General features: G+C 41.7%; 1 protein-coding gene across 8 annotated transcripts in view; it reads right to left on the minus strand.

Annotated features, from left to right (window-relative positions):
* Window positions 1-15,750, minus strand: part of DNAH3 (dynein axonemal heavy chain 3) — a 216,719-nt gene that overhangs the window by 118,332 nt on the left and 82,637 nt on the right. For all 8 annotated transcript variants that reach the window (XR_012122282.1, XM_073215466.1, XM_073215470.1 and 5 more), the window contains 6 exons: window positions 13,819-13,933; window positions 5,224-5,422; window positions 3,872-3,980; window positions 3,534-3,647; window positions 2,643-2,819; window positions 583-674 (listed from right to left, as the gene is read on the minus strand). Coding sequence is in view for 7 of the 8 variants with exons in the window: in XM_073215466.1 (XP_073071567.1) it covers window positions 583-674; window positions 2,643-2,819; window positions 3,534-3,647; window positions 3,872-3,980; window positions 5,224-5,422; window positions 13,819-13,933 (806 nt within the window). In the remaining variant the exon portion in view is untranslated. The remainder of the gene's footprint in view (window positions 1-582; window positions 675-2,642; window positions 2,820-3,533; window positions 3,648-3,871; window positions 3,981-5,223; window positions 5,423-13,818; window positions 13,934-15,750) is intronic.

The raw sequence follows: 15,750 nt of genomic DNA on the forward strand, positions 1-15,750 counted from the left end.
GTGTGTTGGAAAACTGGATAATATTGGAATAAGGGATAACCCAGTGTGTGATAAAGACACTGGTGTGTGTGTGTGTGTGTGTGTGTGTGTGTGTGTGTGTGTGTGTGTGTGTGTGTGTGTGTTGGAAAACTGGATAATATTGGAATAAGGGATAACCCAGTTGACTGAATTCAGTAAATGTTACATTGATAACAGTGCTAATTCTAAATTATGCTAAATTTTCCTGTTCAGTCTTGGGATAATTTAATGTTTTACAGTCCTATCTTAAGCCTTTAGTAATGTGTGTATATGTGTGTTTATGTTGGAGTAAAGGGTAGAGGGAGATGAGTAGCTGCTTCTTTAATAGAAGTCCTAGTGTATGTAAAGAGAGGGGAGGCCCTTTCTTAGGAATCCAGGCCATTTCCCAGTCAAGGATGGGGTCAGGACCATGGCCGATACTACATGCTTCCAGATCAATTCGTGAACAGAAGTCCGATTCTTGTTTCTCTCGTTTCTTCCAATGGGCAGCCCACCTTGAATCCACAACACAAAAGCCACTCTTTCAGGACCTTTATAACCCACTTGAAAACCAATGTAACATACCTTCTGGAGTCCAGAAATCCCATGGAATAGAGGGAGATTTCTCCAATGAGGGCATAGTCTGGTACCATCATGGCCACTGTCCGGAATAAGGCCTGGAAAAGAAACATCCATTCAGAACTTGAACATACACAGTGAACTCTAGGGGGAGGTGCATCACAGAGGCAAAGAGAAGTAGATAGATAATTCAGGCCACTCCAGTGACAATCAAGGAAAGGAAGGCTGAATGACAAGTTAGTGTGGAGGGACGATCTTCACTGGACAGGCCCACTGCTCAGCTATCCTTTCCACTGGCCCAGTCCAGGTACATGTTGTCACATTGGGTCCCTCAGTTGCTATATGGAAGGCACTGGGTGCTGGTGTGCAAATACCACCTCATTCTCTTTGCCAAATGAGCACCATTCAATCATTTAGAGTTTTCCAGCATTCAAGATGGACAGTAAAAGTTATTTAGGAAGGCAGGAACAATGTGTACCAGAAGAATGTTGAAGTCAGACAGATCTTGACTAGAGTTCTTGTTCTGCTACCTACCAGTGGTGAACAAGTAATGTAACCCATCTGGACCTCAGTTCTTTCATCTCGAAATAGGCCAACAACTGCACCCTCTTCATAGGTATCATGAGAACAATTGGTATCATGTAAGCACTCTGAAAAGTGAGTGCTCAAGAAACATTAGCTATTGTTATTATGACCTTAGATCTTAGAGGAAAAGTGATTTGCCCAAGTTGTGGTGTTAGAGGTAGAGCAAGGTCTAGAACCCAGGCTTCCTGACCCCAACCCCTGGTGCTCTCTACTATATCACACTGCCTCAGCAAGCTGCCTATGCATATCTAACATGGTTGCTGGCTGGGAAGGGTGCAAGGGGGAGTCACAATGAGATGGTGGTAAAAAAATGCAAAATGTGGGCCCATATTCCACTTTGGTAGTTACTGGCCTATGCTGACCTAGAAGGCAGGAGCCCTGACTTTCTTCCATTCCCAGGGAGGAGGAAAAATGTGTCTTAATAAGATTCTGAAACACTAATTAGAATGTGTTTCTAGCAGGTGGAACATCATGTACTAAAATCAGTGAATGTGGGTTTGGCTGGGTCCCTCATGAGTCTTGCACTCAGAGGGATGGAGCAACAACTTAGAAGAAAATCCATGAAGGAGCAGGCTTGGAAATCTCCTTCTGGTCACTCTTTTCATGCAGTTGGGGTGTTAGGTACTCTTCCCACAGGAGGAGACCCAGCCTTCTTGTACTTTGGGTTTTTTCCTTCCATGAGAGCAACATGTTAAAGTCATACAGGGCCTGTTCCCTTGAAGATAGCCTGGCTGGCTCTCACCCTTCTGAGGCACTTTCCTTCTCCACTAGCAGCAGGGCCAATGGCTATTGTATTGCTGTGGCTGTAGCTCAGGCCAGTTCAGCAGTAGGCACCAGGACAAATACACTCTGTTGTTCTCTCTCTAGTTGATTGGAACAGCCTTTGGACACCACTTAGGCTTAACCATCTTTAGTAATAAAGGGGGCCCTATGATGTGCTCCAGCCTTGGTCAGTCAGAGCTCTCTCTGTCCAACTTTGATGCTCTCTATAATTACATGCATTTTGTTTGGCCTACAGTGATTTTTTTTTTTTTGCATTGAGCCAGGACCTAAAAATCAGATTTCATGTAAAAATCAAAATTTCCAGATTTTCCTGAAAAATGAGAAGATCTGATAATTCCTGCTTGCCACCAATGAGCTGGGGCTAAGTAGGGGCTGCTCCCTCTAGATGGGGCATTTGCTAAAGTCCCAACCATGCCCTTGGCTTCTCTCATTTATATTATCTGACTGACCCCTACAGACAGTAGAAATAGTGACCCTTGTTCTGGTGTTCATTGTTTCCTGTTTGCCATTGGTTATTATGTCTATATTACCCCTCCCCCATGAAACCTTGTTAGGACGTGGTTGTGTTCTAGGGCCAAGTACCATCTTACTATCACTGACACTCTGCTATTACTTCTAACAGCTGAAAAATGTCACCTGGCCCCATTATTTGGGGACTTCCAGAGGCTTCTGTACCATAAAGTACACCTAACATTTACCTTGAGGTTATCTGGCAGCTCAGCCCTGCCAGCATACCCGGGATTCATGGTGATGAAGACAGCACAAGTGGGATTCAGAGAGAGCTTGGTGCCTTCAAAGATGAACATCCTTAGCTTCTGAATAATGGCTTGTTGAATGCTGAGAATCTGCTGGGCTACCACAGACAGCACTTCCACCTGGGATGAGAATGGCTGGCTGATGTGAACTCATGCTTCTGACAGCCACCCCACTCAGCCAGAGTACCCCTCACTTAGCAAAGACAGAACCCAATTAACTGAGAACCAGACCTTCACATTCAACATTAGGGGCATGATTTGGGTTTTTGGCAAAGAAAAAGAAAATTGGTGTGCATGTACACACATGTGTAGGTGTGTGTAGTTTCCATGGCATTTTATCTTTGTTCTAGCACCTAGCATAATTCTTGACCATAGTATAGTATGTATCTATCTGAACACTGTTGGTTCAAATTGCATATTTATGTATCTCAATGTAAATTCTCCAACCAAACAGAATTAACCATCCCCTCTGTTGTGATGCCTCCTTTGTACTATTACTATAGACTTCTATCGTATTCTATTTGTTTCATTTGATTATTTCCCTTTGCTAGACTGTAATAGTCTTTGTATTGTGAACATAAGCAAGAATATCTGACATGTAGTGGCTGCTCAATAAATTTTTGAATGAGCAAGTACAACTGAATATTCTGAGGGTGCATATGTAAAATATTCATCTTATCTCCTTGGAGCTGTTTTTGTTTAGTTCATTAAGCACATACTCTGTGCAAGGAGCCTTAGAGGAGACATAAGACCCTGTCGTTGAGGTGGTGAGAGCCTACAAAAATGCCCCTGCGTGTCCACCCCCTCTGTTCTGTGGCCCATTAGCAGGGTTACCTCAATCCTGTTGAACTCGTCAAAGCAGGCCCAAGCTCCAGCCTGAGCCAGCCCCTTGAAGAACTTCCCCATGGCTTTGTAATCCAGGCCATCTGAGCAGTTGAAGACCACACACTAGAGAAAGGGAGGATGTGGCACCATTCAGGATGGGTTCCCTCTTCTCTGAATTACCCTGTACCATGAAACAGGGCTGGGCTCCTGTCCTCCTGTTCCACTGGAGGAGCCTGGGCCCCACTTTGCCTGTTACCCTAAACCATTTTTAATTTCATACCAACTTCCCCAGACAGGGGTTCAGAGAGGGACAGGAAGAGAGGTAGGGATTGACAGTGCTTCCCTACCTGCTTGGCTAATGCTTTGGCCAGATCTTTGGTGGTTTCTGTCTTGCCTGTCCCAGCTGGACCCTCTGGAGCTCCCCCAAGGTTCAGCTTCAAAGCCCCCATGAGTGTCCTAAGGGGAAGAAAATAAAAACTCAGTGCCCATGTCCTAAGACACAGCAAAGAAACTGGTTTTTGGTTTATTTTGTTTTGACTCATATGAGTAGTTTTTTTTCCCCGATGATAGGACCAATATATCATCATTGTAAAAAATTCTATCTTACTCAGCACTGTAACCTCAGAGCCTGGTACATGGGTGGCACCCATAAGCATTTTTTTTGGAATGAATGATAGAATGGATAAATGAATACACACATATACATGCATAAGTGAATCAAATAAAAGTAAAAAATCCTCATAAACTCCACATTTCAAAGATTACTAGTGGAATAGTGAAAATTAACATATTTCTCCCGTTAGATTATGAACTCGAGTTCAGGACCCACTGTTGATTCAGTCCACAGGGTAGGGGCAAGGTCAATGTTAGAAATGAATGATGAGTCAATTGGGGTTCCACAGCCCCTTTTATGAGCCTTTATAATTCAACACTGTCTTGACATCTTCTGAGTATGTCTCTCTTCCTTGACACCATTAGATTGAGGGTTTTTTGAGGTTATGCATAGTACACAGGCAAGTTCGAAAAATTGTTGTTGAATAATGAGTGAAATAAATGAATGAAAGGAGAGCAAAAATTACAGGACATAGCAAACAATTAAGTAAGCACTTTCAAAGGAAAAAAAAGCTTGAGTATTATCTTTGTAATTAAAAAAAAATCCACTGTAAAGAATATACAAAGTCAAAGAAAATCTAAACATCATAACATCGGCAAATTTACAGTCTAGATTTCTAATGTTATGAGTTCCAAGGAAAATGGCAAAGTATACTATTGAGCACAAATTACTCTATCTCCCCATCAGACTGGGTGGCAGAGTTTGGAGACTCCTTGCCAGGGTCCTTCACCTGGCCCCTTTTCTCTCCCTTGGCTATGGGATATCTGGGTACCAGCCTGATCCTGCTATTGAAGAGCTTTCTACTTAAGTACTGTGCCATTTTCAAGGACAGGTAAACATTCTGCTTTCTGGTTTGGCCACATTAATTTGCATTAGCATTCCTACTGGGTTCTCATTTTTGGCCTAATTTCCATGCCCATCTGTGCGACCATGGTGACTAAGGCTAAAATTCTAAAATCTAAGAATCTGAGATCTAGAGGACAAAGGTAACAATCTTAAGATTCCTCCAACCTTCTTCCCCATAAGGCTTTTTTCTTCTGGAGTTCTCTATTCACCCTTCTGGTCTGGGGGAGCTCCAGGGTTTACCTGTAGCAGCGGTCAGTGAGGGGTGTTATCACCAGCCGGGGGGAGTTTCCCAGGTACTCATAGCCATACAAGGCTTCTGTAGTGATCATCTGCACCTGCACATCCTTTGTATCCCAGTAGTAGCGCAGCTGGGAGATCCACTGGAAATCGTTCAGATCACAGACATCTTGTTCTGATAACTTGGCCACCACGTCACGAGCTGTCAAGACACAGAAACACATGCAGAGCCATCAGCATCCTCCCTTCTCACAGACTCCTTAGAGGGGTTCTGAGAATGCCATCTGGGCTGCCCCTCACCCTCCAAACAATTCTAGACTCAACTATCCTCCTAGGCTACCCACAACCTGCAGACAGTAATATCCTTCAAAAGTTTGTTCTTGCTTCTGCCAAGGAGGCTGGCAGAGAATCTGCTGCCATTATCTGCTTTCAGACAGAATAGCAGAGCCATTAAAAGTGCATATTCTGAAATCAGACTGCCTGGATTCAATTCTGGTTCTGCCAGAATTAACTAGCTATGTGACTTTGGCAAGTTATTTAACCCCTCTGTCCTTCATTTGCATAATCTGTAAAATGGGGATAACACAGTACATACTTTATAGGACTATTATAAGAATTAAGGGAATATGTATATATATAGATACACAAACACACACACATATTCATATACACAGAAGAAAGAAGGAAAGAAGGAAGCAAAGAAAGAAAAGAAGAGAAAAGAAAAAAGAAAAAAGAAAAATGGTGCCTGGCATATAAAAACATTATCTAAGTATAAGCTGGTGCTCTCATTCCCAGATTCTTGGGGGACTGGCACAGAGGGCTTTGTAGAATGTAGTTACCCCAAATGCTCTCATATCCCCAGTATGACCCTTCTGGCCCTGTTCAAGTCCTCTAGGATATCCTAGAAGAATATAGTCAGCTTGGCCTGATGTAGTTGGCAAAGAAAGAAGTCCCATGAATCCATGGTTAGTTCTATTATTTCCATCTGGAGGCCTGAGAAACCAGCTGGGAGAGCCATTTCTAGGTTTCCTTATTTCTCTCAGGATTATAATCCAAATTTAATTTTCTCACAGTGATGTGAGCCCTAAAGTTGAAGATATAGCTTTATGAAGTTGGACATAAAGCAAGAGCTATTGAGATCTCAGAATTAGTACAGCAGCTTGCAATTAGGATCTCAGAAGCATAACTTTGCAACGGCATGCTTCTGTAAGTCTGTCATTCCTTGTGAAAAATCTTCTTTATTATAATAAAATCCAAAACCCAGGAGAAAAGAGTCCCTGAAGAAGATCAGACCATCAGCTCTTCCAGCCTTCCTGAAGAATTAAATTCCTCTCCAGGTTCTTGGAGAATCTATAGGTGGTAGCAGGAATATTGGTCAGCCTGCAGGCCTCCAGAAGAAGGTAAATCTAAAGGGACTGAGTTTGGGATGTGCACAGATGTTTGTGCAGGAGCGCGCGCGCGCGCACGTGTGTGTGTGTGTGTGTGTGTGTGTGTGTGTGTGTGTGTGTGTGTGAACCCAAGTACCCTGGGGTAATTTGGGCAGTAACTGCACCTGCACTCTTTACTCCCACCAGCTGGTTATGTAGCCAGATGAAAATCACATTCTCCCTTCTGTCTCCCTAATTATATGCCAGTCTGTCCAAATGAAATGAGCATCGCCCTTAAGGACAACAACATGCCATGAGATACCAGTAAGAAGCTGGGTGTGTGAGCAAGAGAGATACTGTTCCCAGGCAACCACCTGATTCTGCCCCTACTTTCCTTGGTGATGATGGAGTGAGGGCATGGGGGTGGTTTGTTTTATATAAAGACCCCAGTTCTCCCTCCTCACGTCTCCGCATTTTTTTTTTCTCTATAAGGAAGAGCTGGAAGGCATCATCTCTCACCCACTCCCTCCCTGGGTCACTGCCCATTTGCAGTCTCTTCCCTTTGGAATCACACAGAGGTATGCTCAAATGACAAAAGAGCCTTTGCCATTTTGTAAAGTGTGTGCCTCTCAGCAAGATAACTCTCTAAGCCTCAGGTTCTTACTCTGTGAAGTGTATATAAAAATGAGACAGTGGAAAGGGGAGCCAAGATGGCAGCATGAGTAGGTCAGCGTAAATCTCCCAAAACCATATACATTTTTAAAATTACAACAAATACAACTATTCCTAAAAGAGAGACTAGAAGATAAAGTACAAAAACCAGGCTACATCTACACCTGCAAGAACTCAGGGCCTCATGAAGGGGGTAAGATACAAGCCATGGTCTGGCGGGACCTGAGTGTGCCCCTGATCCCAGCTCCCCAGCAGGAGGAGAGGAGTCAGAATGGGAGGGAGTGGGAGCCCAGGACTGCTGAATACCCAGCCCTAGTCATATGCACCAGGAGCGCAGACACACAGTGCGTGGTGTGCTAGATACAAGGAAAATGGAACAGTAAAACCTGCAAGTGGGTTCCCACAGCTGGTGCCCCGGGACAAAAGAAAAGTGAGGGCTTTTTGAAAGTCTTTAAAGGACAGGAGCCTCACAGCTGGACAGAAGCATCCGGAAACACTCAGCCTAGCAGCTGGGAATCCCGGAGAAATCTGGGCACCCTAATTCCCTGGGCAGCAGCGCAGCTCTGAGGCTCCTCACAGTGATAAACAGCCTCCTGCCCGTTCCCCCTCCAGCGTGACCCCACCATAGTGGAGCAGCAGCCTGAGACTGGCCACACCCACAGCAGCTGCATGGAGCATCCTCCGCAGCCAGCTGGGTCAGACTCAGACCCCATTGGCGCACAGCTGCCCAGCACAAGCCACTAGGAGGGGCCGCCATTCTTGTAGGAGAGGAAGGCAATGAGAAGCGGGAAGGGACTTTGTTCTCCCCGCTGACACACACGCCAACTGCCCATGACTACCTCTATCACCATGAAAAGGCAGAAGAATTTGATCCAGACCAGAATAACCCAGACATCCCCTCAGAGGGAGCCTGGGGAGATAGAGTTAACCAATCTTCCTGAAAAAGAATTCAAAATAAAGGTCATAACCATGCTGATGGAGCTGCAGAGAAAAATGCAAGAGTTGAAGGATCAAGTTGTGAGGGAGAATACAGAAATACTACAACCTCTGGAAGGACTTAAAAGCAGAATGGATGAGGTGCAAGAGGCCATTAATGGAATAGAAATCAGACAAGAAGAATGTAGAGAAGCTGATGCAGAGAGAGATAAAAGGATCTCCAGAAATGAAACAATATTAAGAGAACTGTGTGACCAATCAAAAAGGAACAATATCCGCATTATAGGGGTACCAGAAGAAGAAGAGAGAGAAATACACTTTCTATACATATATTAGAAGAAATAATTGCTGAAAACTTCTCCAAACTGGGGGAGGAAATAGTTGCTCAGACCATGGAAACACACAGAACTCCCAACAGAAGGAACCCCCAGAGGACAACACCAAGACACATAATAATTAAAATGGCAAAGATCAAAGACAAGGACAGAGTATTAAAGGCAGCCAGAGAGAGAAAAAAGGTCACCTACAAAGGAAAACTCATCAGGCTATCATCAGACTTCTCAAAAGAAACTTTACAGACCAGAAGAGAATGGCATGATATATTTAATGCAATGAAACAGAAGGGCCTTGAATCAAGAATACTGTATCCAGCATGATTATCATTTAAACATGAAGGAGGGATTAAACAATTCCCAGACAAGCAAAAGTTGAGGGAATTTGTCTTCCACAAACCACCTCTACAGGGTATTTTAGAGGGACTGCTCTAGAAGGAAGCACTCCTAAGGCTAAATAGATGTCACCAGAGAAAATAAAATCACAGCAAAGAAAGCAGACCAATCAAATACTAACTAAAGGCAAAAAATAAAATCAACTACCCACAAAAGCAGTCAAAGGAAACACAGAAGAGCACAAAATAAAACACCTAACATATAAAGAATGGAGGAGAAGGAATAGGAAGGGAGGGAAATAAAGAATCATCAGACTGTGTTTATAATAGCTCAGTAAGTGAGCTAAGTTAGATGATAAGATACTAAAGAAGCTAAGCTTGAATCTTTGGTAACCACGAATCTAAAGCCTGCAATGGCAATAAGTACATATCTTTCAATAATCACCCTAAATGCAAATGGACTGAATGCACCAATCAAAAGCCACAAGAGTAACAGAATGGATAAAAAAGCAAGACCCATCTATATGCTGCTTACAAGAGACTCACCTCAAACCCAAAGACATGCACAGACTAAAAGTCAAGGGATGGAAAAAGATATTTCATGCAAACAACAAGGAGAAAAAAGCAGGTGTTGCAGTACTAGTATAAGACAAAATAGACTTCAAAACAAAGAAAGTAACAAGAGATAAAGGAGGGCACTACATAATGATAAAGGGGTCAGTCCAACAAGAGGATATAACCATTTTATATATATGTATGCACCCAATACAGGAGCACCAACATATGTGAAACAAATACTAACAGAATTAAAGGAGGAAATAGCATGCAATGCATTCATTTTAGGAGACTTCAACACACCACTCACTGCAAAGGACAGATCCACCAGACAGAAAATAAAGTAAGGACACAGAGGCACTGAACAACACACTGGAACAGATGGTCCTAATAGACATCTATAGAACTCTACACTCAAAAGCTGCAGGATACACATTCTTCTCAAGTGCACATGGAACATCCAGAATAGACCACATACTAGGCCACAAAAAGAGCCTCAGAAAATTAAAAAAGATTGAAATTTTATCAACCAACTTCTCAGACCACAAAGGCATAAAATTAGAAATAAATTATACAAAGAAAGCAAAAAGGCTCACAAACACATGGAGGCTTAACAACATGCTTCTAAATAATCAATACATCAATGATCAAATTAAAATACAGATCCAGCAATATATGGAAACAAATGACAACAACAACACAAAGCCCCAACTTCTGTGGGATGCAGTGAAAGCAGTGCTAAGAGGAAAGTATATAGCAATCCAGGCATAGTTAAAGAAGGAAGAACAATCCCAAATGAATAGTCTAATGTCACAATTATCAAAACTGGAAAAAGAAGAACAAATGAGGCCTAAAGTCAGCAGAAGGAGGGCCATTATAAAGATCAGAGAAGACATAAATAAAATTGAGAAGAACAAAACAATAGAAAAAAAATCAATGAAACCAAGAGCTGTTTCTTTGAGAAAACAAACAAAATAGATAAACCTCTAGCTAGACTTATTAAGAGAAAAAGAGAATCAACACACATCAACAGAATCAGAAATGAGAAAGGACAAATCACGACGGACCCCACGGAAATACAAAGAATTATTAGAGAATACTATGAAAACTGATATGCCAACAAGCTGGAAAACCTAGACGAAATGGACAACTTCCTAGAAAAATGCAACCTTCCAAGACTGACCAAGGAAGAAACACAAAATATAAACAGACCAATCACCAGCAAATTGAAGCAGTAAGCAAAAAACTACCCAAGAGCAAAACCCCGGGGCCAATGGATTTACCTCGGAATTTTATCAGACATACAGAGAAGACATAATACCCATTCTCCTTAAAGTTTTCCAAAAAATAGAAGAGGAGTGAATACTCCCAAACTCATTCTATGAAACCAACATCACCCTAATACCAAAACTAGGCAAAGACCCCACCAAAAAAGAAAATTACAGACCAATATCCCTGATGAACAAAGATGCAGAAATACTCAACAAAATATTAGCAAACCAAATTCAAAAATACATCAAGAGGATCATACACCATGACCAAGTGGGATTCATCTCAGGGATACAAGGAAGGTACAATATTCGAAAATCCATCAACATCATCCACCACATCAACAAAAAGAAGGACAAAAACCACACGATCATCTCCACAGATGCTGTAAAAGCATTTGACAAAATTCAACATCCATTCATGATAAAAACTCTCAACAAAATGGGTACAGAGGGCAAGTACCTCAACATAATAAAGGCCATATATGATAAACCCACAGCCAACATCATACTGAACAGTGAGAAACTTAAAGCTTTTCCCCTGAGTTCCGGAACAAGACAGGGATGTCCACCCTCCCCACTGTTACTCAACATAGTACTGGAGGTCCTAGCCATGGCAGTTAAACAAAACAAAGAAATACAAGGAATCCATACTGGTAAAGAAGAAGTCAGACTGTCCCTGTTTGCAGATGACATGATATTGTACATAAAAAACCCTTAACACTTCACTCCAAAACTACGAGAGCTAATATCGGAATTCAGAAAAGTTGCAGGATACAAAATTAATACACAGAAATCTATTGCATTCCTATACACTAACAATGAACTAATAGAAAGTGAAATCAAGGAAAACAATTCCATTCACAATTGAACAAATTCCATTCACAAAAAGAACAAAATACCTAGGAATAAACCTAACCAAGGAAGTGAAAGACCTATACCCTGAAAACTACAAGACACTCTTAAGAGAAATTAAAGAGATCACCAACAAATGGAAACTCATCCCATGCTCCTTGCCAGGAAGAATTAATATTGTAAAAATGGCCATCCTGCCCAAAGCAATATACAGATTCGATGTAATCCCTATCAAATTACCAACAGCATTCTTCAATGAAGTGGAACAAATAGTTCAGAAATTCATATGGAAACACCAAAGACCCCAAATAGCCAAAGTAATCCTGAGAGGGAAGAATAAAGTGGGGGGGATCTCGCTTCCCAACTTCAAGCTCTACTACAAAGCCACAGTAATCAAGACAATTTGGTACTGGCACAAGAACAGAGCCACAGACCAGTGGAACAGAACAGAGACTCCAGACATTAACCCAAACATATATGGCCAATTAATATATGATAAAGGAGCCATGGACATACAATGGGGAAATGACAGTCACTTCAACAGATGGTGCTGGCAAAACTGGACAGCTTCATGTAAGAGAATGAAACTGGATCACTGTCTAACCCCATAAACAAAAGTAAATTTGAAATGGATCAAAGACCTGAATGTAAGTCATAAAACCATAAAACTCTTAGAAGAAAACATAGGCACAAATCTCATGGACATAAACATGAGTGACTTCTTCATGAACATATCTCCCTGGGCAAGGGAAACAAAGGCAAAAATGAACAAGTGGGACTATATCAAGCTAAAAAGCTTCTGTACAGCAAAGGCCACCATGAATAGAACAAAAAGGTATCCTACAGTATGGGAGAATATATTCATAAATGACAGATCCGATAAAGGGCTGACATCCAAAATATATAAAGAGCTCATGTACCTCAACAAACAAAAAGCAAATAATCCAATTAAAAAATGGGCAGAGGAGCTGAAAAGACAGTTCTCTAAAGAAGAAATTCAGATGGCCAACAGGCACAGGAAAAGATGCTCCACATCGCTACTCATCAGAGAAATGCAAATTAAAACCACAATGAGATATTACCTCACACCAGAAAGGATTGCCATCATCGAAAAGACAAACAACAACAAATGTTGGTGAGGTTGTGGAGAAAGGGGAACCCTCCTACACTGCTGGTGGGAATGTAAATTAGTTCAACCATTGTGGAAAGCAGTATGGAGGTTCCTCAAAATGCTCAAAATAGAAATATCATTTGACCCAGGAATTCCATTTCTAGGAATTCACCTTAAGAATACAGCAGCCCAGTTTGAAAATGACAGATGCACCCTTATGTTTATCGCAGAACTATTTACAATAGCCAAGAAATGGAAGCAACCTAAGTGTCCATCAGTAGATGAATGGATAAAGAAGATATGGTATATATACACAATGGAATATTATTCAGCCATAAGAAAAAAACAAATCTTACTATTTGCAACAACATGGATGGAGCTAGAGGGTATGCTCAGTGAAATAAGCCAGTTGGAGAAAGACAAGTACCAAATGATTTCACTCATATGTGGAGTATAAGAACAAAGAAAAAACTGAAGGAACAAAACAGCAGCAGAATCACAGAAATCAAGAATGGACTAACAGTTACCAAAGGGAAAGGGACTGGGGAGGATGGGTTGGAAGGGAGGGATAAGGGGTGGGGGAAGAAAGGGGGCATTACAATTAGCATGTATAATATGGGGCAGGGCACGGGGAGGGATGTGCAACACAGAGAAGACAAGTAGTGATTTTACAGCATCTTACTGTAAGTAAGTCGCTGATGGACAGTGACTGTAATGGGGTTTGTGTGGGGGATTTGGTGAAGGGGGGAGCCTAGTAAACATAATGTTCCTCATGTAATTGTAGATTCATGATACCAAAAAAAGTGAGACAATATATGTCAAGCACTTAGCAAAAGGTTGGCACCTGGTGAGTATTCAAAAATATCAGCTATGGTCAGCCCAAGGAAAGTGCTCCAAGTTGATGAATCTCAGAAATGGATTTGGCCATCACTCTTTCAGTAATAGCATTGTTGGGAGGGTTCTTGCAAGTAAGAGTGGGGTGGGAGGGGAGAATAGAATATGGAGGACACAGATGTGCTGGCTTTTCTCCTTACCCACACCTTACTCTCAGTTGGTGAGGCTCTCCCTCATGGGAAAGGAGCCCCTGAATCACTCCATTCAGAAGGGAGAGCAGCAAGCCTGTCTGCCATTCCTGGACAGAAATGCCGGGGAAGCCTCCTTGCTTACCATGGACATCAATGACTGTGAGGGCCCCCAGGGTGAGTCGAGCCCCACTGCTCAGCTTCCCTCGCACCAGCTGGACAATCTGGGCAATTTGATTATTGCTCTTTTTCAGAAAATCCTGGCAGGGGCATTGGAGGAAACAGTTGGTTAGGCTGGATTCTCCCCTGGTATTCCCTTTTGGGAAATGGCACCATCACCACCCCATGGCTGGGGCTAGACTCCTGGATGTCATCCCTCAAGCTCATTAACCACTCCCATCATTAACCTCTAGATGAAACTCAAATGCTTCATACTAGCTGAAAAGAAGCCAAATTAGAAAGGCTAGGTACTGTACGATTTTATCTTTATGATAGTAGAGAAAAGACAAAACTATAGGGGCAGAAAATAGATTGGTAGTTGCTAGAGTCTTGGAGGAGGGGAAGGGATTGACTACAAGTTCCCATAAGGGAATTTTGGGGGACTTGGAACTATTCTCTATCTTGATTGTTATGTGTTTGTCAAAACTCAGAACTGTACACTCAAGAGGGTGACTTATATACCATATATAAATTATATAAGGAATCAGAATTAACAAAAAAATCTGAAACTCTTTCAGATTAAAGGAAACACGGGAAATGTGAAAACTAAATGCATGTAACTATGTAATCCTGGATTGGATCCTAGACCAGACAAAAAGTTGTTAGTGAGTCAATTAGCTACATTTAGATTAGCCAATTTAAAAGGTCTATAGATTAGAGAATAATATGATATTTTGCATCCAACTGGAAAATTGCATTGTGGATATGTAAGATGTTAATATTAGGGGAACCTGAATAAAGGGTGCATTGTTTGTCTTATTTCTGCCATATGGTCTGCAAGTCTGACATTATGTCAAAATAAAGACTTAAAAAATAAAAATGAATTTAAAAATGGAAAGTGAGACCATCCTACGCTCAAATCTTCCCTTCCCCATTTTCTAGCTATGTGGTTTTAGGCAAACGATATTAAACTGCTGAGTCTCAGTCTCCTTGTCTCTCAAATCTAGATAATTATAGCTACCTCTTCAAGCTGCTTTGAGAATTAAATGAGAGTATAAGTGAAGCACTTGGCACAATGTGAATAAAGCATGCAGTAAATAGTGGTGGTGATTTTATTAAATTCTTGACACATATGGAAAAAAAAGCTTTTTCAAAGCCCTTGATGACGGGGTTGCTCCTCCCACACTCTCTTAGCCACTCATTCCACAGCTATCCTAGACCAAAGTACTTTCAGGTGCTGAAATGCACCATGCTTTTCATCTTCAGACTTTAGCCCATTCTGGTTTCTCTATTAGTTTCCTCTCTGGAACACTCTGCCTCCTGTTCTTTGTGTGGTTAATCCTATTCATATTTCCCGTCTCCTCTTAGATACCACTTTTCTGAGAAATCTTCCCCAATCCTAACCCATCTCTTAGTTCCTCCTTCCCATGCTTCCTATATCAGTGTGCTTTCCTCAGCACATCTCTATAATAGGCTTTATTCTCCCCACTGGATTCTAAATCCATGAGGACAGGGACCATGTCTATCTCATTCACTTCTAATTCCCTTTGCCTAGTAGCATAGTCCCAGCACAGAGCAGATGCTAAGCAAGTATTTGTTAAATGAACAATAGATGGATGGTGATCCTGTACCAACTGTTTCTTTTAGGATGCTGAGCCATAGCATTTAGCATGCAAACACTCCAGGGCTTAGGTGTAATAGGAAGCATTCTCCCCTTTTATGGGTAGAGAAACTGGGACACAGAGATGCAGTCACAGAAGTCCAAATTATTTAGTGTTTCCAAAGTTTGAAATGATATACATGAAAGCAGTTTGCAAGTGTAGAGTGCAACTCATTTTGAGGAATTATCAACATGAAATCTGTATAAATTTGAAACTTGGTCAAATACTGATGATCTAATTTTAATGTATGAAGCAAA

This window comes from Manis javanica, chromosome 10 (genome assembly GCF_040802235.1).
Source record: "Manis javanica isolate MJ-LG chromosome 10, MJ_LKY, whole genome shotgun sequence".
NCBI classification, from domain to species: domain Eukaryota; kingdom Metazoa; phylum Chordata; class Mammalia; order Pholidota; family Manidae; genus Manis; species Manis javanica.